Below are 27,918 nucleotides of genomic sequence, written 5' to 3' on the forward strand. Positions count from 1 at the left end.
GTTTACAAGTTATAAGGTCAAAAATGTGTGTCAAGATGTTTAAATAACAGGAAATAAATGTTTCCAAGACATTAATTAACACAATAAAGTGTAAAGAAAGTAGTTGCTGACTAATCAATAACTTGACTAATCATTGCAGCTCTACTCCCACTAGAATGCTGCATGCAATGCTTGGTTATTGAGAAATTGTGCTCAAGTGAACTCAGTGCTCAGTGGTGAAAAAACTAAATTACCTCCAACATATCTTTAGCTTTTCTGTACTGTGATTTCCTGTCACCCATCAGTCAGTGTGAACACTGATAACAATCCATCTGTGATGAGCTAATATCAGCCATGCTGATTTATTGGAAAATAGCAATTTTGTCATCAGATGGAAAAAAGGCAATGAGTCAGTTTCCTTTGATATACTCAGTACCATTAGATACTTATTGCTCCTAGTTTATAAACAGCAAAAATGCATGATAATTACATAGTTTATATATTACTCTGGATTTCTCTGTACATTTCTGTCAAGAGCCTTTAATCTGTTTCGTGAAGAACGATGAATTGGTTCAGTATAAATAAACATTGCTACATCTCTGGAACGAGGTGCTTAACTGTACCACAGTGAGACTGGGTAGCTTTGCACCTGAGCCCATGACTGTTTGGCATTAGTCCATGTGCTGCTGAAGCCATGGCAGCAGCTCCTCCAGGGAGCTGATTCGATGCTCTCGAGGAACATCAGGTAGGTTATGCTTGCCGTATCTGTCTAATAGGAGCCCATGGATGCCCACAGACCGAGAGGTGAGGTAATCATTCACATAGTGGTCCCCAATATGAGCTACGCACGCAGCTGGTACACCACATTTCTGTAGTGCCTGATCAAAGATGACTGGACTGGGCTTTGCTACACCTGCTACCTCTGATGTTATCAAGAAGCTGAAGTGAGACAGCAGGCCACAAACACGTAAAATTTCTTCTAAGCGGCTGTCAAAGTTGGAAACCACACCTAGCTTCAATCCTAGAGAACAACAACCCTCCAGGGCCTTCTTTGAGTCCGGAAATACCTAAAACAAAGGAAAATTACACAAAATTAATTGCTATTTTCTGTGTTATCTGTTAATGTCTGCAGATATGTTTCCGATAGCCCTGCCTTAGCAGAAAATTGATGACAGTTATTCCAAACAACGCAAATAAAAACCTTTGCTGTCAGCTTGTTCACCTAAACCTGAAATAATTTAACAATTTTTAACAATAATCATACATTTTTAAAATAAATATTATTAGAAATAAACAACTCCTGGATCATGTCATCTGTTATTTACCTCCCAGTTCTCTGCATTGCAGAAATTATGATAAAGGTTGTAAGCCATTGTATTTAGCAGGGCTGGGTCCTGTACCCTGCACTGGAAGAAAGTGTCCCGCACCACCCCCATCCACCAAGACTGTCCATCAAGGCCCTGAGAGATGCCGTAGTTTGGGTATCTGCGGGAATAATTTCGATATGCATGGCGGAAAGCAGCGTCGACCTCCAGGGGATTGAGACTCAAGCCCACTCGCTCAGCCTCCTTGCAGTACTGCTCTCCCACAGATAAACGCACCTTCAGCAGGGTGTCCTTCACATCCCACAGCACCCAGCTCAGACGAGCTCGCATTACACCTGCACAGGTAAGACCAGAAGCATAAGGCATGGTAATGTTTAAACAAAACCAGAGAAAAACAGGCTGTTTCTATCTTCACTGTTCACTTTACAGTCCACTACCTTATTATTGGTTTTTGTAGTTTTGTTCTGAATGTCTAGTGAGAATCATTGTATAAAATTTGATATAGAGGAATCAAACTTAAAAAGGTCTATCAGCTAGGTAGCTGATTTTGCAACCAGACACATCCTATAGTCCTCTACAGACAGTTATCACTGTATGGGGAACTGTCTGGCAGGATAACCAAGCAGGGCAGTGTGAAACTACCCTTTTAGGGATCTCTAAGACCAAACTTTGTCATGTGTCATTTGGTTTTTAGTCATTTAATGTATAACTAGACTTACTGCCTTGCAGTTGTATGCCTTCGCAACTCAGACTAGTTTCAGATTACATCCCTGTTTATTCAGAGTCATATAAAATATTAACCATGTGTGAAATTTTGTCATAATTGCTGTGTGAAGTCTTGAGTAATGGTGATGCTTTTCATGAGGTGTTACAGAGATATTACGTTCACAAGGCCAAAACCACATTTTGTGAGGTCACAGTGACCTTGACCTTGGACCACCAAAGTCTAATCAGTTCGTCCTTGCATCCAAGTGGACATTTGTGCCATGTATGAAGGGATTCCCTTGAGGAGTTTGAGATATTACGTTCACAAGACCAAAATCATGTTTGTGAGGTCACTGTGACCTTGAACTTTGACCTTTAACCACCAAAATCTAATCAGTTCATACATACAAGTGGTTGTGTCACAAGTAGAGGGCCAAAAGGGGCCTACAAGATGGTTAATCCAACTATGGATGGTATAGTTTTGATCTTTACACGCCTTTTACACAGAAGACATTTTAACTTTTCATAGTAGGAAAAGCACAGGTGCTGCTAATAATAACATTACAGGACCTGCACACTTATACAAGTGTTTTCAATTATTCTGTCTGGTTAGACTATTGCTTAGGTTGAGGTGAAGTGTAGCAACATTGGTAATTACACAAACTTATCAGACTCTAAATGACAATGAAGTCAGTTGTCCCAGCTTAATATCAGGCAGATTAAATGAAAACAGCTGTGGTTTTGTAATGGCTTTGAGGCTGGCTGTTTTATTCAGCTGTCCCAGCCATTACAGTGAGACAGCATGCACAGTAACAGGATCCCGAAAATAGAGCAGCTAAATTGAATTCCACCATCATTAATCTTAGTATTTACATCTGTGCTTGTTTGCATGTCTTCACCATCGAGCAATGAACACTGACACCATATTTGATATTTAGTTTGTGTTCATAGTTAGAATTTACACATAGTGTAATGCATTTTTAATGCTGTTCACACTCTATTTAACTCCAACCCTTAGCTTTAGGTGCAATAATTTGAGACCAGAAACCAACCGCAAAATTCTCATTCTGAATTAAGCAAAATTGTCAAAAGGTCGCTGGTACCAGCATTTTTTTTTTTAACAAAAGCAATGGAAATTTCAAATGTATCAAATCACGGGGACCCTAATGATATGAAGTCAACCTGAACTTTTAGGGCCCCTGTCTGAGGGCCCATGAGCGGTTGCCCACTTTTTTGACCGATAGGTAATTCAGCCTTGCCTCTACCGCCCTCTACCCACAGACATGTTAAGAACATTATTGACAAAATGAACATTAAAACACCCAGACCCCGACTCATTATTGCTGGAGTAGAAACCACTTCTGACGGACGATAACATCAAACTGTTGTGTAAAATGTCTTTGTACTTTTTGTTTGCCGCTAGCTAACTAACGCTACGCTAGTTCACTGTATACAAGCTGTCAGCACTTCTTCGCGCAAGAGGCTATGTTAGAAAGCTACTCCAACAAAGACGTCTTATTATAAAACTTGTACCAGTTAAAACGCTGAAAAGTCAAGACTTCAGAAATGTCACCGGTTGTAAACAGTTAGCCACAGTTAGCTTCCTCCTCCTCCTCCTTCTTCTTCTTCTTCTTCTTCTTCTTCCCCACTACTGCTCTTCTTCTTCTTCTACGAGGTTTTACGGCAGCCGTTGTCGTCTTCTGAAATTTTAGCTCCATCCCCATTCATTCCTCTGAATTTAAAAAATATATATTTAACCATCTTCTGCCTCACCCAATTCTTACCACACATGATCCCGCTAATATTTTTCTGGTAAGTGCTGCTGAATTTCTAAACACATCCATGGATAAGCATCATCATAAACCTTTTTTCCCCATACATGCCCGTCAGACATCCAGGACAGCAGGCGGCGGCACGGCCGGAAAGCACAGCAAACACACTGTGTGTGAAAAGTGCTCGCCACATGCGCACCCGAGGGTGGAGGAAAGGCTTTAGAAATCCTATGACCTGAAATAACCAAACATATATTTTTAATAATTCAAGGATGACCTGACGTTACAGGCATAATGGCAACCCCAGCTGTTCGCATGTTTCGGAGGTTGGAGGGTCTGTTTTGTGTGTACAAACCCTCCGGTGTTCACTGGAAACTCGTTCGGGACAACATCGAGACAAATCTCCTTAAAGGTGAGGATGACACATCTCTGCCTCTCGCCATTAAAGGCGTATGTCTGCTGTGAATGGACGTACATTACAGCAGATCGACATTCAGCTAGTCACTCAGCAACGTTACCTTTAACCTCGCAGTCAGAATAAACCCTAGTCTGCTGTTGACATCTGTGTGTGTCACCTTGCAGGTCTGAACGCTGCACCTTCCCAGCCTTGCCCTCAAGAGGTCCGTTTCTTGGCACACCCAGGAAGTGATGCTGAGGCACCCAAGGGACTTACTTTGTCTGTATCTTCTGTGCCTGTGCTGTACAAACATCCTCTGGGTATGTGTGGTATTGTTTACATGCGTCACCACACTGGTGTCATACAGAAATACTTTGCTGTTTGAGGTAGTTTTCCTGTAAGATACCTTGTTCAACTTGGGAATGAGTCCCCCCCCCTCCATGACGGAGAGCTGTCCGGGCCCAGAGGCAGCAAAGCTCCTCCACTCTACTTCATCTTTGCATAATGTTTTCATGTTGATGCGCAGTGCGATTTTTAAACCACGTTCTTCCAAAACAATTTAACTTGAATTGCATCAGTCCACAAAACATTTTCCCAGTAGCACTGTGGAGTGTCAAGGTCCATTTGGGGACCAGCAGCCTTCTTCTTAGTGTCCATGCCAGGACACCATGCTACATGCACCATAATAAACATATGGCAGAGATAAGCTGCTTCAATGTTAGAGCAGCTTTAAGAGCCTTTAGAGTCATCTTAGCTGGACCCCCACTTCTAGAGAGAGTAGCCACAGTACTATAACATCGTACTACTAGACAGTATGTCTGACTGTGGATTGATGAGCTCTAAACCCTTTGAAATGATTGTGTAACCCTTTCCAGCTTTATGCAACTCAACAATTCATGATCGTCAGTCTTCTGAGAAGTCTTTATTCACATCAACAGATGCTTCTTGTAAAAAGCATTCCCAAAAACTTTTTAATAAGTCAAAGTAACCCTAACCCACACATCCAGTCTAGTCTTATTGACTGCGCTCCAGGTTTGACAACTCCTGACTCCAATTATCTTTCATTGATGTCATTAGCCGAAGGGTTCACATACTTTTTCCCAATGATGTTTTTTCATATATCGACAAAAACAATACAATGATTCTTCGCTCTTAGTTAAAATGGATTGTGTTTGTTCATAATTGAAATTTAAATGAAGAGCTGTCCATATTTTAAGACACATTTATTTTTTTTCCAGAGATTTTGACCTGTCATAGGAGCAAAAGAATAGTTTGGACTAATACCATTAATGATAGCCTTGTTTAGCAAATAATTGAAATGCAACAATTAATAATCTGATTATTTGCACATAATTAATTGTGATAATTGTTTGTTTGTTCATGTCAAAATGTCTCCTCTGAAAAAGGTTAATTCGACTTTAGCTTCGTTCCACATGTCACGGGCAACCACTTAGGGAGGCCTGTCCTCCAGTTTGGGAACCAGTGGTTTAACTTAAAATAGAGAGTAAAGGAAATTAGGTTAGATGGCTCATTAGTGACCTTGAAGTGCAGTTTGCTAACAGCTGGAATGACTGATTGACACTAACATCCAGCTGTTATGTGTCTGCACATTGATACGAGTGAATAATGTGTTTTTCTGTGTTTTAGTAACTGGACCTGAATTTCAGCGTATTCAAGTTGGAGTAGGACATCGCCTGGACGCCTTTTCCTCTGGTGTTCTAGGTATGAATGTTGTGTATTTTGTTTAAGTCAGTGTCGTATTATTTTATGTAATCTCTCAGAATATTCTCACCCTTTTTTATCTTCAGTTCTTGCAGTTGGGAATGGAAACAAGGTCCTGAATGATCTCTACAAAACACGAATCACAAGGGTGATTTCTATTGGTTTCATATGAGAAATGAAATTAAGATGAAATGAAGTCACCGTGCACACAGGTTTAATGCTGTTTAATATGTTTCAGGATTACACTTTAGAGGGTGAATTTGGGACCGCAACAGATAATTTCTCTCACACGGGTCGTGTTGTGGAAAGATCCACCTATGGTAGGATATCTCACTTTTTCCTCCCAGTTTATGAAGAAAGTTAAATTTTTTTCAGTTTTATGAATTAATTCACTTGATATCACATAGTTTTATATAATTTCATTTGATATCAGGATAACAAAAGCAACTTGATTCCCTCATCTAATTGATAGCACAGCTCATTACTGAGTTACAGTAATAATATTGTCTAATATATCCACTCTATAATATTTGATATGAATTGCTTTTTATCTAGTGTACTTACATTTGTGCATGTTTTACTGTTCTTTTACTATTTTACTGTGTCTAACCTTAAAATGTTGTTGTGTTCAACAGATCACATCACACAGGATAAGGTGAACAGAGTACTGGCCATGCTGCAGGGAGCCAATCAAAAGGCCTTGTTAATGTATGATAACTGCATTTCTTATTAATAATTGCATTCCTCATCAACATAATATTGGCAGCTTTAGCTCTTAATTTCCTCCTTGACTAGATTATAGTCCGGGTAGGTAGGTTGGTAGGTGACTTGTTTTTTTGTTTTTTTTTTCCTATATAGGTATTCCAATGTAGACATGCGCTCACAGGAAGCCTACGAGATGGCTGTTCAGGGTTTACTGGGTCCTGAGGGGAAATCACAGCCTATTTTGACAGGCCTGCGGTGCATTCACTTCCAACCCCCTAACTTCACTTTAGGTAAATAATCGTGAGTTGAACACATTGAACATCTCATTTCACAATTTAAAAATGCTGATCTTTTTTCTCATGTACTTGCAGAGGTGCAGTGCCTAAATGAAACCCAGAAATTTTTGCGCAAAGTTGTGCATGAAATAGGACTTGAGCTGCGCAGCACTGCAGTGTGTAAAGGAGTTAGACGGACTAGAGATGGACCCTTTACACTGCGGGATGCCCTGACACATAACCACTGGACTGCTTCTGATGTCATGCGGGTCATCCGACAATACCACTCCTCCAAGAAAAATAAAAAATACTCCAAATCACAGATCGAGAAACCAGGATTACAGCCACTGGAAGAGGATATGACAGCCAGTCAAAATGAATTCAATGAGGGAGCAGTGGCAGCAGGTAGTATTAAATAACTTACTGCTGTCATCACCAGTTGATTCAAGCTACTCTGGTAGATGATCACAAAAATTACGCAAAAAAGAGGAATGCGCCACAGTGACCCTATGAGCCTGGAGACTGCATCACTTTGGTCTTTCGAAACTTTTTCCGACTAAGCTAAAATCAGAGATCCTGTTTCTGAAAGAGAGAGTTCATATCAATATGGACACAATTCATCACATTATGCATTTGTTTAATATGCAAAACTCTCTCCATCTACAGAGACAATTGTTTATCATGTAAATGTTCCAGTTCTTTCCACCATTGTTGTATGTTGTGCAGGTAATTTTAACATATTTACCAAATCTTTATATATGAGGGTGGTTTATTTTTTTGTCTTGAAATAAACTGAAAACGAATTGTTGATTGTGCTACCATTACAATTTCAGCTTGACTCAGTGTGTACAGACAGGATGTGGAATACTGCATTTGTACAAAGTTGATGGCACCATGTATGAAGTGAAGATAAATCAACACTCTGGAAGGTCTGTAGATGAAATTATTCACCTGCTTTATCTGCACGAATACTCCCCCAAGTGGCTAAAGTTCAAAGTTCATCTCACTGACATGTCTGATTGTTTTGAACAAGTCATCTCCGGGACAGTGGAAATGTTTAGATGAACTGGACTGATCCCATTCACATTTATTATAAGACTCTTCAGATCCCCGCTTTGGTTGAGTGTTTCTGTTGTCATGAAAAAGCAAAGAAAATTTGCAAACAGCTGTCAGCAAGCTCTCCTGCTGACTTGAAGTCTCTAGGTTACTGACTTAGCATTGTCTCTGTTTTCCCTGAAGTTAGTACCAAACACCTTGTTGTTTCCAGAAGTTGTAGACAAAGGGAAGCCTTACTTAAGGCACACCGGCACCAAGGATGTAGTTAAAATGCTTTTATGTAATAAATATAAAGCATTACTGGGTTTTCTGATGTTTAATGTTTTAACAAAATTACAACGTTTGCATGTTCCAGTCTAAAACAGAATTATCTGAATAACTGAGGGAAAGAGAAATATTCTCCTGGTGTGTAAATGTAACCAGAGAGGTCAGTGCCAATCACTAATATCAGATTTGCTGTAATTGTCTCGGTTGTCTGATGACATTGGAAGACGCTGTCTCAGCTTTCTGTTTCCCACAAAAGGTCCTTTGGGGATGTTATGAGGTTATTCCAGTGGCGCCATTGTTGCCATGCTCTTCATACCACTGAAGAACTTGTTGTTCCAGTGGGAACACTGTTGTCTTTGTCAGTTTGAAAACACACAACTTCCATGAGGACACAAATTAAGTACGAGGGCACACTATTCATTGTTTTGGAGGTTTATTAAGCAGGAGACGTGACATTAGAACAATTTGATTAAAGGCAATCAGTGACACAAGTTACAGGGAAATAAACAGAAACATAAAAATAAATTTGACATTTATATTGAAAGTCTGTAAATCATTTTGCTGCCAGTATCTGACTGAGGCATAAAATTTATTTATGATTACCTGGCCAACCTGGTAGCTGTGAGACAAATGCAAAGAAAAGACCATTCACTTTAGAACAGATGGTAAACACAAAATCACAATAACTGTAACATAATTTCAGATTTTTTTGTATACTTAAAGCAACAAAAATGAAAATATTTATACTTGTTCGCAGGCATATTGCATGTTTTAATAGCCTTAAAACTACTGATTGCCACCATGCTCTGTAACCTCTGAGCTAATTTGCCTGTTAAGATTAAGCAAAGACAGAGAAATTTTTACATATACCATATACACAACACTTATATTTATTTCATGAAAGTAACAAAACACATAATTTCTATATTTTTCAACCTAGGACCCGAGAAAGTGCTGAAGTACTGAAAGTTCGGTTTCTCACTGAGATTATTTGGTCATTTGAAATTGCACTAGTAGAGTACTGCAAGAAACTAAATTCATCTAAAATTATAAAACATACAATGCAAAACAATATAAAGTAGCATCTTGCAAGATAAAAAAAATCTGTTATTCACCATTTAATTGTTTCCATGGTTTCAACTGTTTACTGACTAGGGAAAGCTTACGCCAGCTGTGTAATATATACATATATAACACACACACACACACACACACATATATATATATATATATATATATATATATATAACACACACACACACACACACACATATATATATATATATATATATATATGTATACAGTAAGAAAACATCAAGACACTCAGAAAGCCTGGTCACCTCTGTGGCTTCAACAGTATATATATGTTATGCTAGTATGGAGATTTCTTGCTCTCTATATATTGTTCTTTAAATCAATAAAGTTGCCTACTAGTTAAGGCTTTGGTAGAAATAATAAAATAGCTAACGGTAAATGAAAAAAAAGGAAATTTAACATATATATATATATATATATATATATATATACATATACATTTGTGTATCCTAATACAACACATTGGATGTAAAGAATGGTTTGAGTATCAGATTTAGTTGTGATGTAAATAGACATGGAATGTCCACCGTGTGCAGGATTTCACCACTCTTCAGACATCTTAGACAAACACGTGTGTTCAGCAACATCCTGATCTTTTTTTCTGTGGGGGTTCTTTGTGCAACACCAATGCTTCCTCTGTTGTGTCAACTTTTTGACTCAACATCCTGGCAACAACACAACAATAATACCACAATCAGCTGATATCATGAGCGTGACATTGCAGCAGAAAGTCTGGTGTGATAGACGACAAAAAACAAAGAGAATATGAAGGATGTGACAATTATTACCTGGCGACAGTTTCCAAGGACTGAATCACGTTTTCACCCGTGGCAGCGCTACACTCCATGAACTCAAAGTTGTACTCCTATGGAAGCAGAACAGCTGCCTTTAGTGTGGGAGTTTGATAATTACAACTATTTCATTGTTTTCTGTGGTCATCAAATGAATTGAAAGTATGAGAGGATGTTATGCATAAGAATCCGTACCTTAGCTAGACTTTCTCCCTCCTCAGCTTTAACCTGCCGTTCTGTGCAATCACTCTTGTTCCCCAGAAGTAAAATGGGCATGTTTTCTGCAGCCCCTTCCTGCAAAATATGGATTCATTTGATTATTGTTTGGATTGCCATGCACACACCTGTACAGTGTCTGATCTGTCTTCATGGCTTCCTGACATTTAGCTTCCATGTGATGTAAATCCTTAATAGTTTACAGCAAACAAGATGAATTAGTTATTCTCCAAGGATCAGGTGTTACCTGAAAATCATTTCAAATTTTAATGCACATTTTAAATACTCTAGGTACTGTTTTGTTTTTTCGTTGTTTTTCACTATATCCTTATTATGTTCTTGTGGAATTTGACCTGTAGATTAAATATACATAAGTGTCCTTAAGTCAGTATAACAAAAGCACAGAGTATTGTAGGAGCCATTTTATGTTGTTCCATGTTATTTTTGTATTATATGCATAAATGATTGCATAAATTAAGTGTATAATAATCTTTTTCTTCATCTTCTTCTTTTTATTATTTTGAGACATATTTAAGGAGTTAAATGCAGTTGGGTGCAGGTGCATTGCTGCTGTATAATACCCAAGCCTGTGTTTATGCACAGGTTTGTTGATTTGTACTTTCTGTGGAACATTTTTGTCCATCTATGCTGTTGCAGCAATTAAAAAGCTGTAATTATATATGTAATATGTATAATATGTAAGCACTTATATTAAGAGCACAATTTATATATTTATCATAATAACTTGTATAATAAACCTCACTTTTGTCTGTTGACAAACTGGGCATTTTGTCAGAAGCAAGCATCATGGAAACAGCTAACAGAGCCCAGCCCTAGCAGCACCTCAGTGGCATTTTAGTGTAGCAAATAATTACTACACCCAGTTTATAAATCTAAACTAATTTTTAATCTAATTTTAAAGTATGCGTGAGGCCAGAAGCATAAATGACACGTACACACACATGAATTGGTATTTATAAACACAGAATGTGTGGTGAGAGTGTGCGCACTTCACGCATTCTTTTTACCATGCGTGCATGTTTTTGTTTTTTGTTTTTTTTTAGAGCAAGCCAAGTTAGATACAGTGAAGTGAAGTTGCAAAATAAAGAGGAGACACGGAATTTACCAAAAAACAAAATAGTCTTCACAGAGCTTGCATTCTTTATTATCTGTCTCGACTTTCTTTTCTGTGCTTGTGGCACCGACAGTATTTTTTTATGCAAAGTGATGTATTAAGGGAGTGTGTTCATCCATTTATGGCTAATTGTGGGAGTGCAAATGAGGCTCATGCATGTGCGCCAAATTTCTCCATGAGTGACGTTTATAAACACATAATTTTGGTAACGCATCTTCACAGAGTTTTATGCATCTGGCCCCAGGTCTCTAAAAACCTGTTATTCTAACAACAGTTAAAAACATTGTATCAAGAAAGCCTGTAGATTGGTGACATTTCACATTTCAACAGTACACACATGGACTGAAGATTTAAATGCACCATACCTGAATACAGTTTGCCCAGTAGCTGACTGCAGAGAAGCTTTGAGAGGAACTGATGTCATACATCAAGAGAAATGCCCGAGCTTTATGAAAAACCTGTCTTGTGATGCTGTGAAACCTTTGAAGATAGTCAAGAATATAATGAGAGACAGTCTAAACAGAGATTTGAATTTTTTTAAATCAGAGGGAGATGACTAACTAACTAACTAACACAAAACTAGCCCCTTTTCATTACTTTTCCTCAGATACATTAGTGAACTTCACATATTTGTCTTGCAATGTAGTGAGAAACTGTGCGATGACAAAACATGCACAACAGAGGTAGAAAGCTTGTTTCTGGTAATCTAATCATACTGGTTAGTTGAGTTTGCAAAAACATTGCTAAAGCTTGTATGTATGCAACACGTGGATTGAACATGTGGACATCTACATACTCCATGCACATTGCACGCAGCTCTGCTTTTGGGACATCTGCTGTTCTGATTCCAGTAAAAAAAACCTTGTTGAGATGTGCAAAACCAGTTCTGAAACAGGTTACAACCTGGCCTGAAAGAGACTTCTCAACACTTTCAAAGTGTTTTGAGCACATTCTCTGGCTTTGTCTGTTTGGAGGCTGCAACAGTATCTGTCACTGGCTACAATGACGAGTGCATAGAGGATTATGTAAGCATTGTCACATGTGCTCATCAGCATTCTTGGCTGATTGCCGAGGTGTACACGTTGCTGAGAACCCAAGATGCTGCCTTCAGACTGGGTGAGGAGAAAGCCCTCAGGGCAGAGACAACCTGTCAGAGACAACCTGTCCTGAGTCACCAGAGAAGTGACGCACATCTATACACAGAAAGTCCTCTGCCACTTCCAGGAATAAAAAGACAAATGGCGCATTGTGGCAGAGTATTTAGGCCATCATAAACCACAAAATAACACCTTTCACTTTTGATGGCGATGCCCTGTCTTCAGATATGCTGAATGAATTCTAGCCCACAACCTTCCCACCAACCAATGACCAAACCCTGTGCTTACATCAGGAGGACTCTATTCACGTAGGTAAAGTTGTGCCAGAAATCTCTTCTCTGCTTGAAGACATTGACATGAAGAAATAAATCGTCCCTATGTGCTTCAAGGTTACCAAGATGATTCCAGTACCCAGACCCCAAAAAACTCAACTGTGATGTGCGTTGATGACAACAGATCCGTACCAACAACCCCAGTCACCACGAAGGACCTCAAGACACTAGTCACAAATGCCCATTATATCTATGATATTTTTTATGATTCTTGATCATGAAATATACTGCGAGACAATCACCTACAGTACATACTGTATCAATATCCGTGTAGAGGAAAACAGGCTCTAAAAATGGTAAAATAACTTAATAAAAAGCAGGGATCACACATTTATTGTCTGCATTATTGCATTACAAGGCAATTTCACCGGTAATTCATATGTCAAATAACAGTAATTGGTGTGATTTTCTCAATGACGTATTGTTACAGCAAACAGGAAACTTACCTTTCTTGACCTGCTGTATCCCATAACTGAAGCACCACAGGCTTTCCATCCACTACCACAGTCCACATGCAGGAATCAAGGCCTACAGAATACATTTATGTAACATTACTCTGTATGTTTACCTATAGTTATGGGAAAATAATTGGCTAAAGATCAAGATCTTACCAACAGAGGCAGGTAAATCTAAAGAAAACTTCCCACTCTGAGCTCTTTTCATGAAGGAGGTCTTGCCTACATTGCTGTTTCCAACCAGCAACACATCATAGCTTTTTGATCTGACATCTGTTCCTGCTGAAAGGAAAACAAAAACACTTACTTATCACACATAAAACCTCTCTCTACAATAAGGTGAGTGTAAGTAGTAATGTTCTGTTTACCAAAGGAAACCTTCTTTCGACTCTCTTGACTAAGGCGAATTTCAGCCTGGGGATATTGAACTGGAGTCAGTTTAGGTGCCTTCTCACTGTAAAAAAGACAGGCAAGTGTTATATAATACAATATACAGCATATACAGCATACCACAGATTATTGAAATGACATTCTGCTGCAGTTTTTAGTTGTCAGTCATTGCCAGAATTGCAGAACTGTACAAAATATAACCACAAGTTTATATTTGAATTAAAAAAAAAACTTAAAAATTGGTTAAGTACTTTTTGCAAACAAATCAACAGAAAAACATGAGTGAAAGCACAAACGGTTGATATGAATGAAGATTATTCTCTGATGGTTACCCAAACTGGGAGGTCAAAACTTTAGTGTGCTAAGCTAATTAGGTATTTACTTACCTCTTAGGCCCTGTGTGCTCTGTTGCCTTTGAGATGCTGATATTCGATGATGTTTTCTGGTTACTTTCATCAACCTGGAAGCAAAAAAATCCCATTAATGAGGTAACTGAGTTAAGGCTCTAGTCTGATATTTCATCTTGAATCAATTTAATAACATTTTGAGAAAGAGTAAACATGCTGTTTTTCCCTTTGTTTGTCAAATGATAAAAGGATAATGTCCAACTGAATTATCCTCTGTTACACACTAAGTGATGTTTGTTTCCTGAAGTTAAGAATTTCAGAAATGTGTACTGTTTGCACTCCTTCTGATATGTGATGTTACAACCATTAAAATAAGACATTTTGTGTATTACAAGAAAAACATTTGGTAATTCTGTTATTAAGTTTTGGCTTTGCATGATGTGCTTTTGGATCATTTCACATAGCATATCCATACAAACATATTATGTGAACGCTTTCAACAAACACACACCAGCACAGCGATCAAGAAACAGATACATGTTTGTGTTCTCCTTTTCACGATGTGAAACTTGTAGCATGGACCACACGTTCCTCATTTTGGTTCATTGTGTCATTTTGTTGCTCTTGAAACAAACTCTTGACAAGTGTGCAAGAGGTTTCATGCAAATAGGAAGCACAACCCAATTTAGACTTACTGTGTCAAAGTACACTTCTACTACCACCAATGATAGATACAAATTCACGACTGACTGACTGAAGGAAGTAAATTAAGAAGGCAGTTAAGTTGAGCTGTGTGGCAATTTGTTGACCTGGTTGATTTGTATAATAAAAGTTTCAAAAAGAAAATCTAATCAGGGAAACATGCAAAAGAAAAAAATTCCAATAATAAGGAACAATGAGACCAGTAAGTTCACTTGCCACAGAAACTATACCTACATGATTTCTGACCTGTGTTCATCTGTTTAAGCAAATCTGACACTATAGTAAATGAAGATTACACCTACACTTTAACTGTGAAACAAAAACAACAGACTCACACACATAAAATCTTTTTTGCTTTGCTGCTTACCTCTAATATTTCGTCCAGGCTCAAAGATCCTTCTGTGTGCTCTTTCGCTGTCTTGATGGCACTCTCATCTGTCAGACTGACATCTCTCACTTTTTGTACATCTATTCTGTCCTCTCTTGCAGTTTGGTTTTCAAAGCGTTGATGTCCATGTGACTTCCGGTGAGATCCCATTTTTCGTCTTCTCCCTCCAGCAGCTGATTCTGGCATAACATCATGTTTGGGAGAAGTGGATGGTGTTGCAGGGAGGTGATCTGGACTTAGCTGATGCTCTGTTTCTACTAGTTGGCTGAGAGAATCAGGATTTTCTTCAACTGTCTGGTAAACCACAGGTTCTAACTGAGATTCACCAATGTGGCTGTACTCCACTGTTTCAAATACTTTTTCTTTCCTTTGCTCAGAGTCACCATCTTTGTGTTCACTGTGAAGTTGCAGCTCTTTTTCTTTGATGCCTGGGACACCCTCGCTCAAAACATCCCCAACATTTGTGGCAGTTGCTTCATTATCCACTTCTTGCTTTTGATGTAAGTATTCCCCTTTGGATCGTGACTCAAGATTCCTGCGGGTGGAGCCCAATTTTCTTCTCCTGTTGGTGGAACTGAAATTTGGACTTGCATTCTTCATCTCAACGTTTGTGTCTTGAGCTTCTTCATTCACATTGTTTGGCTCTTGTGCACTTGCCTGTGCATTTGTATTCTCTTCTACAACTCCTCCCTTGACCACAGAATTTACTTTTGCCAAATCTGCCACAGTCATAGTGGGTGCCTCTGCTGAATTCAAAGCTTGGTCATGTAGTACTTTTATGACCTCTGTACTTCCCTCATCATTTTGTGTACTTTGTGCAGTCTCAGAAAAAGACAGTGTGACATCAGAGTCAGTGTTTACAGCACCCTCAGTATTTGAAGACAGCAACTGATTTACTGAGTGTCCATTTCTTCCAACAACCATCGAGGTTGTTCGCATCTCAGTACTTGCAAAATCATCTAGCTGCGGTGGCACCACACTAAAATCTACATTTCCCTCACCATCCCTCACATCAACTCCATGAACAAATGTAACAGGATAAGCAACTTCCTCATTGTGGGAGGCAGACCACTCAGGAAGGTGAACCATTGAATCATCTATGCCTGCTTTAATATTGCTCTCTACAGTCTGCAGGTCAGAGGTACTGCTTTGTTGCATTTGCTGCTTATCATGCACAGAACCAGTTTCATTAGTTTCCTGTTGTTCTTTATACACAGTTCTCAGTGATGATTGTGCATTTTCTTTTTGTGATACTGCTGTTGTCGCTATCAGTGGTAACTCCTCCACCTCCATCCTGTCAAGATTTCTCACATCAACTTCCATGCCAAAGTTGCTTTCAAATGTTTCGTCTTTGTTGTGTGTTTCTCCCTCTTGTTTTCTGTTGAGTTGAGTCCTGCGAGTAGAGCCCATCTTTCTTTTCCTCTGTTTCACTTTTTCAAGCAAATTTTCACTGTTACCTACAGGATTTTTTTCTTGTATATCTTGCTGGCTGTTGACTGCGTCTGTTGCTGTAGAAATTCCACTTTCCTCAGACACATCACCAGCTGGATTGGCTGTTAACTTTTTCTGATGACCAATGTCAAATGTAGCCCATGTGTCACTTTTATTTTCACATGCAGAAGAAAGTTCTGCATGTGTGACTACATTTGAAATATTTATTTCCTGGGCTGCATGGTCTTTATTTGCAGGATCTTCACATTCTTCTCTCACTTCAACCTGACCAGGCCCTTGCACATCTATTGATGTTTCTTCTGAGTCTTTTTCAGATTGTATCAAGTCTATTTTAATGGTATCATATCCTGTAAGCACAGTTAAATTCTCTGGCTCTTTTATGTGTTCCTTTCTTTCCTCACTGACTTCTTCAGTGGGTTTAAGAGAGTCATTTTTGTCTGACCTTAAGGTAGTGTCTGTTGTCACAATTGTACTGCTGTCCATGATATTCTGTGACAAAGTTGTATCTTCTCCTGGCATCTTTTCCTCTTTCTTTACAGTTGATCTAATTGTTCTTATTTTCTCAGCAGGTTTGAAACCTACATCAGTATGATCTTTTAATTCTTCCTGCTTTGCTGTCTCTGTTCCTAATGGTATTTGTTGTGTTTCAGAACCTTTATCACCCCTGGTATTTTCAACAACTTCTTCTTTAAGTTTGGTGTATGGTTCAGGAACAGAGTCTGGTATATGCTGTCTTACTTTATTTCTTCTGCTTGACCCCAGTTTTCTTCTGTTCCCTGTGGATTTGAAGCCTGAGTCAGTTTCTTCTTTAATGCTCTGAGAATTGTCCATAGGTTGGGAGTCCAAAGGAGATCTTACTTCTGATTGCAGAGTTTGTAAAGAAGGACTGCTCTCCTTAATTGAGGAGTAATCAAATTGATGCATTTTCTGCATTTCTGGTAGCTTAATCTCCTCTTCTCCATGCACTTCACGCACAGCCTCCTCTGACTGCTGACCACTTTTGACTTCAGAGAAGTTGAAATGCTCATTTTGTTCCTCATTTGTAGACAACTCCTCTTTTGGTGATGAAACTGTTGCTTGCTCAACAGTGAATCCAGGTTCTGTGTGTTGGCGGAAGCTGTTTTTTTCTGTGGTTATCTCTGGTGTGATAGAAGACTCTATACCCTCTGAATTTAAATGTGACACATTCACCAAATTGATGGCCTCTAAAATTCCCCACTGCCTTAGTAAGTCTGTGTCCTCGTCTTTTTCTTTACTTTCTGTATCGGTTGCAGAGGACAGCATCTCCCTGTCATTTGATTGGTCAGTTACTTGTTGGTCTACTGTAGGACTTGAATATACACTAATACTAGTTAACTCAGGGGTGGTAACATGTGCATTTTCCATTATGTTATCACTAATGTCTTCAGTCTGAGAAAGATCAAATTTGTCTTTTCCTTCCAGAATGATTTCCATTGATGTTTCCTGGACTTCTGTCTCAATCGTTAATGACATTTTTGTTGTTTCAAGGGCTTCATTATCAGTGGTATTTCCAACAACATCCTCTGTAGGTTTGTGGTAAGATTCAGCACCAGAGCCCTTATCATGCTGCCGTCCTTTATTTCTACGGGTGGACCCCAGTTTTCTTCTGTTCCCAGTGGGGTTTAAGTCATTTCCATTTTGTTTGTCCATTTTCAAAGAATTGTCCTGAGGTTGTGAGTCTGAAGGAGCATTTGTCTCTGATTCCAGGGTTTGTAGAGAAGATTTGCTCTCCTCCATTTCAGAGAGGAGTTCCGGCTTCTCCTGATGACTTGTCTGTACAGCAGTGGGTTTTATATAATCCTCTACTCGGCCTTCATTCTCATATGCCTGACTTAGTGCAGTGTCCGCTCTTTCAATGTCACTAGTCTGTGATTTGTTTGTATCTTGTGCAAGATTATCTTCATCTGTCTGGTCTGAAACCTCCATGCTGCTTTGTTTTATAGGATGCTGGTCCTGTTTATCATCAGGATCTGAAACATCCTGCATGGGAACAGGATCATCAATACTTTTCACAAGCAACTCAGATTGGTATGTATGCCTGACTTCATCTTGGTCTGTCAGGTTTCCAGAACAGGAATCAGAATTTTCTGCTGTAACATGTGTTACACTTTCAAAGAAGTAGTCACCTTCATGTATTTCTTGGATTTGTGTTGGCTTAATTTCCTGTTCATGTACTTCATTTACAGTATCTTCTGAACGAGTGTCATTGACTTCCTCACTCTGAAGAGTGTCAGATTTGTCCATTTCTTCCAGTGTGGCTTCCATTGATTTATCAGACATTTCAGTTGTTGTTGCGCGGTTCTGAACCTCAGAAGAATAATCAGACATGGACTCTGAATTCAAAGTATTGGCGCCTATCACAGACAGGATAATATCTTGCTCATTGTCTTCCTGACTTGTCTGTAATGCTAATGACATTGTTGTTTGGAGGTCTTCATTCCCCTTAATATCCTCTATATCTTCCTTTGCAGGATGGTGGTATGATGCAGCACCAGAGCTCTTATTATGCTGTCGTCCTTTATTTCTTCGACTAGATCCTAGTTTTCTTCTGTTCCCAATGGGGTTGAAGTTTGTGTCATTTTGCTCATCTATTTTCACAGAATTGTCCTGAGGTTGTAAGTTCAGAGGCACATTTGGTTCTGATTCCAGGGTTTGTAGAGAAGATTTGCTCTCCTCCATTTCAGAGAGGTGTCTTTCCTTCTCCTGATGACATGTTTGTTCAGCAGTGGGTTTTATATCATCCTCTACTCGGCCTTCATTCTCATACACCTGACATAATGCAGTGTCTGCTCTTTCTATGTTACTAGGCTGAGATTTGTTTGTATCTTGTACGAGATAATCTTCATCTATCCGGTCTAAAACCTCCACACTGCTCTCTTTTGTAGGATGCTCATCCTGTTTATCATCAGGACCTGAAACTTGCTGCGTGGGAGAAGGATCATCAATACTTTTCACAAGTAACTCAGATTGGTATGTGGGCCTGACTTCTTCTTGGTCTGTCAGGTTTGCAGAATAGATTTCAGAATTTTCTGTGGCATCATGTATCACACTCTCAGAGGAATAATCAATAAGATGTATTTCTTGGATTTGTGTTGGCTTAACTTCCTCTTCTTCATGCACTTTCTTTACAGCATCCTCTGAGTGCTGAGCTCCCCTGACTTCATATAAGCTGAAATGCTCATTTTGTTCCTCATTTGTAGACAACTCCTCTTTTGGTGATGAAAGTCTTGCTTGCTCAACACTGCCTTCAGGTTCTGTATGTTGTCCGCGGCTGCTTTCATCTGTGGATATCTCTTGTATGTTCGAAGACTCTACACCCTCTGATTTTAAATGTGACTCACACACCAAATTGTTGGCCTGCCTTAACAGGTCTGTGTCCTCATCTCTTTCTCTACTTTCTGTATCTGTTGCAGAAGACACACCAGGAAGTTCCTCATTTTCCATCTCCCTGACATTTGAATTGTCGATTACCTGTTGGTCAACTGTAGGACTTGAATATACACTGATACTAGTTAACTCAGAGGTGGTAACAAGTGCATTTTCCTTTATTTTATCACTAATGTCTTCAGTGTGAGAAAGATCAAATTTGTCTTTTCCTTCCAGCATAGTTTCCACTGATGTTTCCTGGACTTCTGTCTCAATCATTAATGACATTTTTGTTGTTTCAAGGGCTTCATTATCAGTGGTATTTCCAACAACATCCTCTGTAGGTTTGTGGTAAGATTCAGCACCAGAGCCCTTAAAATGCTGTCGTCCTTTATTTCTTCGAGTAGACCCCAGTTTTCTTCTGTTCCCAATGGGGTTTAAGTCATTGTCATTTTGTCTGTCTATTTGCACAGAATTGTCCTGAGGTTGTGAGTCTGAAGGAGCATTTGTCTCTGATTCCAGGGTTTGTAGAGAAGATTCGCTCTCCTCCATTTCAGAGAGGAGTACTTGCTTCTCCTGATGACTTGTCTGTACAGCAGTGGGTTTTATATAATCCTCTACTCGGCCTTCATTCTCATATGCCTGACTTAGTGCAGTGTCCGCTCTTTCAATGTCACTAGTCTGTGATTTGTTTGTATCTTGTGCAAGATTATCTTCATCTGTCTGGTCTGAAACCTCCATGCTGCTTTGTTTTATAGGATGCTGGTCCTGTTTATCATCAGGATCTGAAACATCCTGCATGGGAACAGGATCATCAATACTTTTCACAAGCAACTCAGATTGGTATGTATGCCTGACTTCATCTTGGTCTGTCAGGTTTCCAGAACAGGAATCAGAATTTTCTGCTGTAACATGTGTTACACTTTCAAAGAAGTAGTCACCTTCATGTATTTCTTGGATTTGTGTTGGCTTAATTTCCTGTTCATGTACTTCATTTACAGTATCTTCTGAACGAGTGTCATTGACTTCCTCACTCTGAAGAGTGTCAGATTTGTCCATTTCTTCCAGTGTGGCTTCCATTGATTTATCAGACATTTCAGTTGTTGTTGCGCGGTTCTGAACCTCAGAAGAATAATCAGACATGGACTCTGAATTCAAAGTATTGGCGCCTATCACAGACAGGATAATATCTTGCTCATTGTCTTCCTGACTTGTCTGTAATGCTAATGACATTGTTGTTTGGAGGTCTTCATTCCCCTTAATATCCTCTACATCTTCCTTTGCAGGATGGTGGTATGATGCAGCACCAGAGCTCTTATTATGCTGTCGTCCTTTATTTCTTCGACTAGATCCTAGTTTTCTTCTGTTCCCAATGGGGTTGAAGTTTGTGTCATTTTGCTCATCTATTTTCACAGAATTGTCCTGAGGTTGTAAGTTCAGAGGCACATTTGGTTCTGATTCCAGGGTTTGTAGAGAAGATTTGCTCTCCTCCATTTCAGAGAGGTGTCTTTCCTTCTCCTGATGACATGTTTGTTCAGCAGTGGGTTTTATATCATCCTCTACTCGGCCTTCATTCTCATACACCTGACATAATGCAGTGTCTGCTCTTTCTATGTTACTAGGCTGAGATTTGTTTGTATCTTGTACGAGATAATCTTCATCTATCCGGTCTAAAACCTCCACACTGCTCTCTTTTGTAGGCTGCTCATCCTGTTTATCATCAGGACCTGAAACTTGCTGCGTGGGAGCAGGATCATCAATACTTTTCACAAGTAACTCAGATTGGTATGTGGGCCTGACTTCTTCTTGGTCTGTCAGGTTTGCAGAATAGATTTCAGAATTTTCTGTGGCATCATGTATCACACTCTCAGAGGAATAATCAATAAGATGTATTTCTTGGATTTGTGTTGGCTTAACTTCCTCTTCTTCGTGCACTTTCTTTACAGCATCCTCTGAGTGCTGAGCTCCCCTGACTTCACATAAGCTGAAATGCTCATTTTGTTCCTCATTTGTAGACAACTCCTCTTTTGGTGATGAAAGTCTTGCTTGCTCAACACTGCCTTCAGGTTCTGTATGTTGTCCGCGGCTGCTTTCTTCTGTGGATATCTCTTGTATGTTCGAAGACTCTACACCCTCTGATTTTAAATGTGACTCACACACCAAATTGTCGGCCTGCCTTAACAGGTCTGTGTCCTCATCTCTTTCTCTACTTTCTGTATCTGTTGCAGAAGACACACCAGGAAGTTCCTCATTTTCCATCTCCCTGACATTTGAATTGTCGATGACCTGTTGGTCAACTGTAGGACTTGAATATACACTGATACTAGTTAACTCAGAGGTGGTAACAAGTGCATTTTCCTTTATTTTATCACTAATGTCTTCAGTGTGAGAAAGATCAAATTTGTCTTTTCCTTCCAGCATAGTTTCCACTGATGTTTCCTGGACTTCTGTCTCAATCATTAATGACATTTTTGTTGTTTCAAGGGCTTCATTATCAGTGGTATTTCCAACAACATCCTCTGTAGGTTTGTGGTAAGATTCAGCACCAGAGCCCTTAAAATGCTGTCGTCCTTTATTTCTTCGAGTAGACCCCAGTTTTCTTCTGTTCCCAATGGGGTTTAAGTCATTGTCATTTTGTCTGTCTATTTGCACAGAATTGTCCTGAGGTTGTGAGTCTGAAGGAGCATTTGTCTCTGATTCCAGGGTTTGTAGAGAAGATTCCCTCTCCTCCATTTCAGAGAGGAGTACTTGCTTCTCCTGATGACTTGTTTGTTCAGCAGTGGGTTTTATATAATCCTCTACTCGGCCTTCATTCTCATATGCCTGACTTAGTGCAGTGTCCGCTCTTTCAATGTCACTAGTCTGTGATTTGTTTGTATCTTGTGCAAGATTATCTTCATCTGTCTGGTCTGAAACCTCCATGCTGCTTTGTTTTATAGGATGCTGGTCCTGTTTATCATCAGGATCTGAAACATCCTGCATGGGAACAGGATCATCAATACTTTTCACAAGCAACTCAGATTGGTATGTATGCCTGACTTCATCTTGGTCTGTCAGGTTTCCAGAACAGGAATCAGAATTTTCTGCTGTAACATGTGTTACACTTTCAAAGAAGTAGTCACCTTCATGTATTTCTTGGATTTGTGTTGGCTTAATTTCCTGTTCATGTACTTCATTTACAGTATCTTCTGAACGAGTGTCATTGACTTCCTCACTCTGAAGAGTGTCAGATTTGTCCATTTCTTCCAGTGTGGCTTCCATTGATTTATCAGACATTTCAGTTGTTGTTGCGCGGTTCTGAACCTCAGAAGAATAATCAGACATGGACTCTGAATTCAAAGTATTGGCGCCTATCACAGACAGGATAATATCTTGCTCATTGTCTTCCTGACTTGTCTGTAATGCTAATGACATTGTTGTTTGGAGGTCTTCATTCCCCTTAATATCCTCTATATCTTCCTTTGCAGGATGGTGGTATGATGCAGCACCAGAGCTCTTATTATGCTGTCGTCCTTTATTTCTTCGACTAGATCCTAGTTTTCTTCTGTTCCCAATGGGGTTGAAGTTTGTGTCATTTTGCTCATCTATTTTCACAGAATTGTCCTGAGGTTGTAAGTTCAGAGGCACATTTGGTTCTGATTCCAGGGTTTGTAGAGAAGATTTGCTCTCCTCCATTTCAGAGAGGTGTCTTTCCTTCTCCTGATGACATGTTTGTTCAGCAGTGGGTTTTATATCATCCTCTACTCGGCCTTCATTCTCATACACCTGACATAATGCAGTGTCTGCTCTTTCTATGTTACTAGGCTGAGATTTGTTTGTATCTTGTACGAGATAATCTTCATCTATCCGGTCTAAAACCTCCACACTGCTCTCTTTTGTAGGATGCTCATCCTGTTTATCATCAGGACCTGAAACTTGCTGCGTGGGAGCAGGATCATCAATACTTTTCACAAGTAACTCAGATTGGTATGTGGGCCTGACTTCTTCTTGGTCTGTCAGGTTTGCAGAATAGATTTCAGAATTTTCTGTGGCATCATGTATCACACTCTCAGAGGAATAATCAATAAGATGTATTTCTTGGATTTGTGTTGGCTTAACTTCCTCTTCTTCATGCACTTTCTTTACAGCATCCTCTGAGTGCTGAGCTCCCCTGACTTCACATAAGCTGAAATGCTCATTTTGTTCCTCATTTGTAGACAACTCCTCTTTTGGTGATGAAAGTCTTGCTTGCTCAACACTGCCTTCAGGTTCTGTATGTTGTCCGCGGCTGCTTTCTTCTGTGGATATCTCTTGTATGTTCGAAGACTCTACACCCTCTGATTTTAAATGTGACTCACACACCAAATTGTCGGCCTGCCTTAACAGGTCTGTGTCCTCATCTCTTTCTCTACTTTCTGTATCTGTTGCAGAAGACACACCAGGAAGTTCCCCATTTTCCATCTCCCTGACATTTGAATTGTCGATTACCTGTTGGTCAACTGTAGGACTTGAATATACACTGATACTAGTTAACTCAGAGGTGGTAACATGTGCATTTTCCTTTATTTTATCACTAACGTCTTCAGTGTGAGACAGATCAAATTTGTCTTTTCCTTCCAGCATAGTTTCCACTGATGTTTCCTGGACTTCTGTCTCAATCATTAATGGCATTTTTGTTGTTTCAAGGGCTTCATTATCAGTGGTATTTCCAACAACATCCTCTGTAGGTTTGTGGTAAGATTCAGCACCAGAGCCCTTAAAATGCTGCCGTCCTTTATTTCTACGGGTGGACCCCAGTTTTCTTCTGTTCCCAATGGGGTTTAAGTCATTTCCATTTTGTTTGTCCATTTTCAAAGAATTGTCCTGAGGTGTTGAGTCTGAAGGAGCATTTGTTTCTGATTCCAGGGTTTGTAGAGAAGATTTGCTCTCCTCCATTTCATTCTCATATACCCGACTTAGTGCAGTGTCCGCTCTTTCTATGTCACTAGTCTGTGATTTGTTTGTATCTTGTGCAATATTTCCTTCATGTATCTGGTCTGAAACCTCCATGCTGCTTTCTTTTATAGGATGCTGGTCCTGTTTATCATCAGGATCTGAAACATCCTGCATGGGATCAGGATCATCAACACTTTTCACAAGTAACTCAGATTGGTATGTATGCCTGACTTCATCTTGGTCTGTCAGGTTTACAGAACAAGAATCACAATTTTCTGCTGTAACATGTGTTACATCTTCAAAGGTGTAATCACCTTCATGTATTTCTTGGATTTGTGTTGGCTTAATTTCCTGTTCATGTACTTCAATTACAGTTTCTTCTGAATGAGTGTTATTGACTTCCTCACTCTGAAGAGTGTCAGATTTTTCCATTTCTTCCAGTGTGGCTTCTTTTGATTTATCAGACATCTCCACTTTAAAGTCAGTCTCTCTTTCATCATGTCCTTCTTGAAGATATTCACTTTTAGGAATTAAACTTTCCAGATCAGCCTCTGGACTTAATTCTTCCTGAATTGTCTGTAATGCTGATGACATTGTTCGGAGGGCTTCATTGCCCGTAATATCTTCTACATGTTCCTCTTTAGGTTTGTGGTGTGATTCAGCAACAGACTGGTATGTGTCACTGACTTCAGCTTGGTCTGTCAGATTTGCAAAATGGATTTCAGAATTTTCTGTGGAATCATTTATCAAACTCCCAGGGGAACACTCAGTAAGATGGATTTCTTGCATTTCTGTTGGCTGATTGACATTGACATCGTCTGATATCACACGTGACTCACTCACCAAATTATTGCTCTGTAAAATTCCCCACTGCCTTAACAAGTCTGTGTCCTCCTCTCTTTCTTTTCTTTCTGTATCTGTTACAAAATCCACTCTGGAAAATTCCTCATGTGGCATCTCCCTGATATTTAATTGGTTAATCAGCTGTTGATCATCTGAGGGAGTTGGGTGTAAAGTTGAACTATGTAAAGCAGAGTTGTCAACAAGATGTGCAATTTCTTTGATTTGACCACTAAGCCTTTCAGTTTGATGATTATCAGAATTGTCTGTTCCTTCCAAAGTGGTTTCCATTGGTGATACCAGCACTGCTGTGTTTATTACTGATGATGTTTGTGTTGTTTCAAAGGCCCCATTTCCCCTAATATTTTCAACAACATCCTCTTTAGTTTCATGATCGTTTACATGCTGTCGCCCTTTATTCCTACGTCTAGACCCCAGTTTTCTTCTGTTTAAAGTTGGGTTGAAATTTGTGTTGGTTTGCTCTTCTATCCTGACAGAGGTGTCCTGAGGTTGGGAGTCCAAAGGAAGGGAGAACTGCTTGTTTGGGTTCTCATCTGCAGGCAATTCCTCTGTTGGTGAAGATGAAGATGTTCCCTGCTCAACACTGCATTCAAATTCAGTATTTTGTCTCAGGCTATTTTTATCAGTGGTTATCTCTGCTGTGGTAGAAAACCCTGGGACTACTGATTCTTCATGTGACTCACTCATCAAATAGTTGCTTTGTAAATTTCCATCCTGCATTAACAGGTTTGTATCTTCTTCTCGTTCCCTGTTTTCTTCTTCTGTTGCAGAGTACACACTGAGAAGTTCTTCTGGCATCTCCCTGGAATCTGATTGGGAAATTAGCTGTTGATCTGCAGTTGGACATGAAAGTGTGCTTGAACTAGTTAAGTGAGAGCTGTCAACATGGTGTGTATTTTCTTTAACTTCCTCACTCTGAAGAGTGCCAGATTTGTCAGTCACTTCCAGAATGGTTTCCAATAATTTACAAGAAAAAGACGTCCCTTCAGAGTTAGTCTCATTTTCATCTTGGTCTGCTTTTTGATTTCCACTTTGAGTAATTAAGTTCTCCAGGACATCTTCTGAGCATTTGGTTGTGGTAGGGTTCTGGACCTCACAAGAATAGCCAGATGTGAGGGCAGAATACAAAGAGCTGTCATGTGTTGCAGATATATCCTCCCCACTCCCTTTACTTAATTCTTCCTGCCTCTCAGACTGGGCTTCATTACCCTTGCTGTTTTCCTCAACTTCCTCTCTATGTTCGTGGTATGTCTCATTTGTCGAGTCCTTAACATGCAATCCTTTATTTTTTCGTCTAGACCCCAGTTTTCTTCTGCTCAATGTGAGGTCTGGTGAAGGTGGATGTTGGGTTTCAGGCTGTGAATCAGGATTAGATAATATGCTCAATGACTCACTATTTTCTTCTGGTATGTGGCATTGCGCTACAGAAGTGCTGTCCATTACATGGAGCTCGTCAGCCTTGGGTGTTTCATTTTGATTTGCTACCCTGCGATGTGAACCAAGTCTTTTTTTCTTTGTTCTCTGCGTAGACATGATTTCTAATCTTCCTTCCTAAGGCATGAGACATTTAGTCATGCAATGTGTCAGCAAAGTTCAATTCTCATACCCATCAGATAACATCAACTGAATCTAGAGAAAATTGTAACAAAGCAATTTCTGTCTTTAAGTCTTGTTAACTACTTTGAAACACTCAAAACTATTAATTCATTCCACAAAATCCCACTTACAGAACACAAAAACATGCCTACTGAGTTTTGAGACTCATGTTTAACACACGGTAAAGCCTCTTAATTAAAAACTGTTCATTCAGTTCCTTTTAGAATTATAAATTCCAACAGTTACATTAACTTAAAAGCAAAACTGATAAGTAGTTAAAATTAAATTAGATAAATGTTTTCAAGCCTTCCACAAAATTGTTACATGTGCTTACCACCCAAATCTGGCACCTCTGTCGTCTCCCAGCATGAGCTGCTTTGTAATGTCAAGTCATCTGCCTTAGCTACACGGTAGTTAGTCTTCACACATGGAGGTGTTCCTATAATGCATCTCTGACCGACAACTTCCTGTGTGGGCTACACTTGCAGCCTTCATCAGTTAACAGCAACAACATACACTTCCTGGTTGAGTCAAGCTTAATTTACCTCACAAGACTC

The 27,918-nt window shown here is 39.4% G+C and overlaps 3 protein-coding genes across 6 annotated transcripts; 1 reads left to right on the forward strand and 2 right to left on the reverse strand.

Moving 5' to 3' along the window:
• Positions 1-327: 327 nt before the first annotated feature.
• On the reverse strand, positions 328-4,322 carry hdhd3 (haloacid dehalogenase-like hydrolase domain containing 3). Of its 2 annotated transcripts, none has more exons than XM_071493970.1 (3): positions 4,300-4,322; positions 1,305-1,639; positions 328-1,046 (listed from the first exon to the last, which is right to left on the reverse strand). In XM_071493970.1, the coding sequence occupies exons 2-3, from the start codon at positions 1,632-1,634 to the stop codon at positions 651-653; spliced, it is 726 nt and encodes a 241-aa protein (XP_071350071.1). In that variant the 5' UTR covers positions 1,635-1,639; positions 4,300-4,322; the 3' UTR covers positions 328-650. The 2 variants fall into 2 exon arrangements, with proteins under 2 accessions (XP_071350071.1, XP_071350070.1); XM_071493969.1 differs by lacking the exon at positions 4,300-4,322 and adding an exon at positions 3,543-3,777.
• On the forward strand, positions 3,942-7,987 carry trub2 (TruB pseudouridine (psi) synthase family member 2). The gene is made up of 8 exons (XM_071493964.1): positions 3,942-4,193; positions 4,364-4,498; positions 5,826-5,900; positions 5,987-6,048; positions 6,139-6,220; positions 6,536-6,608; positions 6,759-6,895; positions 6,977-7,987. The coding sequence occupies exons 1-8, from the start codon at positions 4,076-4,078 to the stop codon at positions 7,297-7,299; spliced, it is 1,005 nt and encodes a 334-aa protein (XP_071350065.1). The 5' UTR covers positions 3,942-4,075; the 3' UTR covers positions 7,300-7,987.
• A 1,718-nt stretch (positions 7,988-9,705) lies between these two features.
• On the reverse strand, positions 9,706-27,886 carry rab44 (RAB44, member RAS oncogene family). Of its 3 annotated transcripts, none has more exons than XM_071494024.1 (10): positions 27,696-27,886; positions 15,131-27,312; positions 14,101-14,174; positions 13,693-13,778; positions 13,481-13,606; positions 13,316-13,397; positions 11,806-11,920; positions 10,285-10,383; positions 10,087-10,163; positions 9,706-9,963 (listed from the first exon to the last, which is right to left on the reverse strand). In XM_071494024.1, the coding sequence occupies exons 2-10, from the start codon at positions 27,296-27,298 to the stop codon at positions 9,876-9,878; spliced, it is 12,915 nt and encodes a 4,304-aa protein (XP_071350125.1). In that variant the 5' UTR covers positions 27,299-27,312; positions 27,696-27,886; the 3' UTR covers positions 9,706-9,875. The 3 variants fall into 3 exon arrangements, with proteins under 3 accessions (XP_071350125.1, XP_071350126.1, XP_071350123.1); XM_071494025.1 differs by having other exon boundaries at positions 13,481-13,603; positions 15,131-27,316; XM_071494022.1 differs by having other exon boundaries at positions 15,131-27,316.
• Between the last annotated feature and the right edge of the window lie 32 nt (positions 27,887-27,918).

This window comes from Trachinotus anak, unplaced genomic scaffold (genome assembly GCF_046630095.1).
Source record: "Trachinotus anak isolate AG129_WGS33_773 ecotype Australia unplaced genomic scaffold, CSIRO_AGI_Tana_v1 ptg000013l, whole genome shotgun sequence".
Taxonomy (NCBI): Eukaryota; Metazoa; Chordata; class Actinopteri; order Carangiformes; family Carangidae; genus Trachinotus; species Trachinotus anak.

Bases quoted from the DNA above. Each gene is read 5' to 3' on its own strand.
- hdhd3 (XM_071493970.1), bottom strand. From the start codon at position 1,634: ATGCGAGCTCGTCTGAGCTGGGTGCTGTGGGATGTGAAGGACACCCTG. The intron at 1,047-1,304 runs GTAAATAACAGA...CCTTTGTTTTAG, and splicing joins GCAATGCAGAGAACTGGGAG to GTATTTCCGGACTCAAAGAA.
- trub2 (XM_071493964.1), top strand. From the start codon at position 4,076: ATGGCAACCCCAGCTGTTCGCATGTTTCGGAGGTTGGAGGGTCTGTTT. The intron at 4,194-4,363 runs GTGAGGATGACA...GTCACCTTGCAG, and splicing joins CGAGACAAATCTCCTTAAAG to GTCTGAACGCTGCACCTTCC. The intron at 6,896-6,976 runs GTAAATAATCGT...ATGTACTTGCAG, and splicing joins ACCCCCTAACTTCACTTTAG to AGGTGCAGTGCCTAAATGAA.
- rab44 (XM_071494024.1), bottom strand. From the start codon at position 27,298: ATGTCTACGCAGAGAACAAAGAAAAAAAGACTTGGTTCACATCGCAGG. The intron at 13,607-13,692 runs GTAAACAGAACA...TTTTCCTTTCAG, and splicing joins TCGAAAGAAGGTTTCCTTTG to CAGGAACAGATGTCAGATCA. The intron at 10,384-11,805 runs GTATGGTGCATT...CATATTTTGCAG, and splicing joins ACTGGGCAAACTGTATTCAG to GAAGGGGCTGCAGAAAACAT.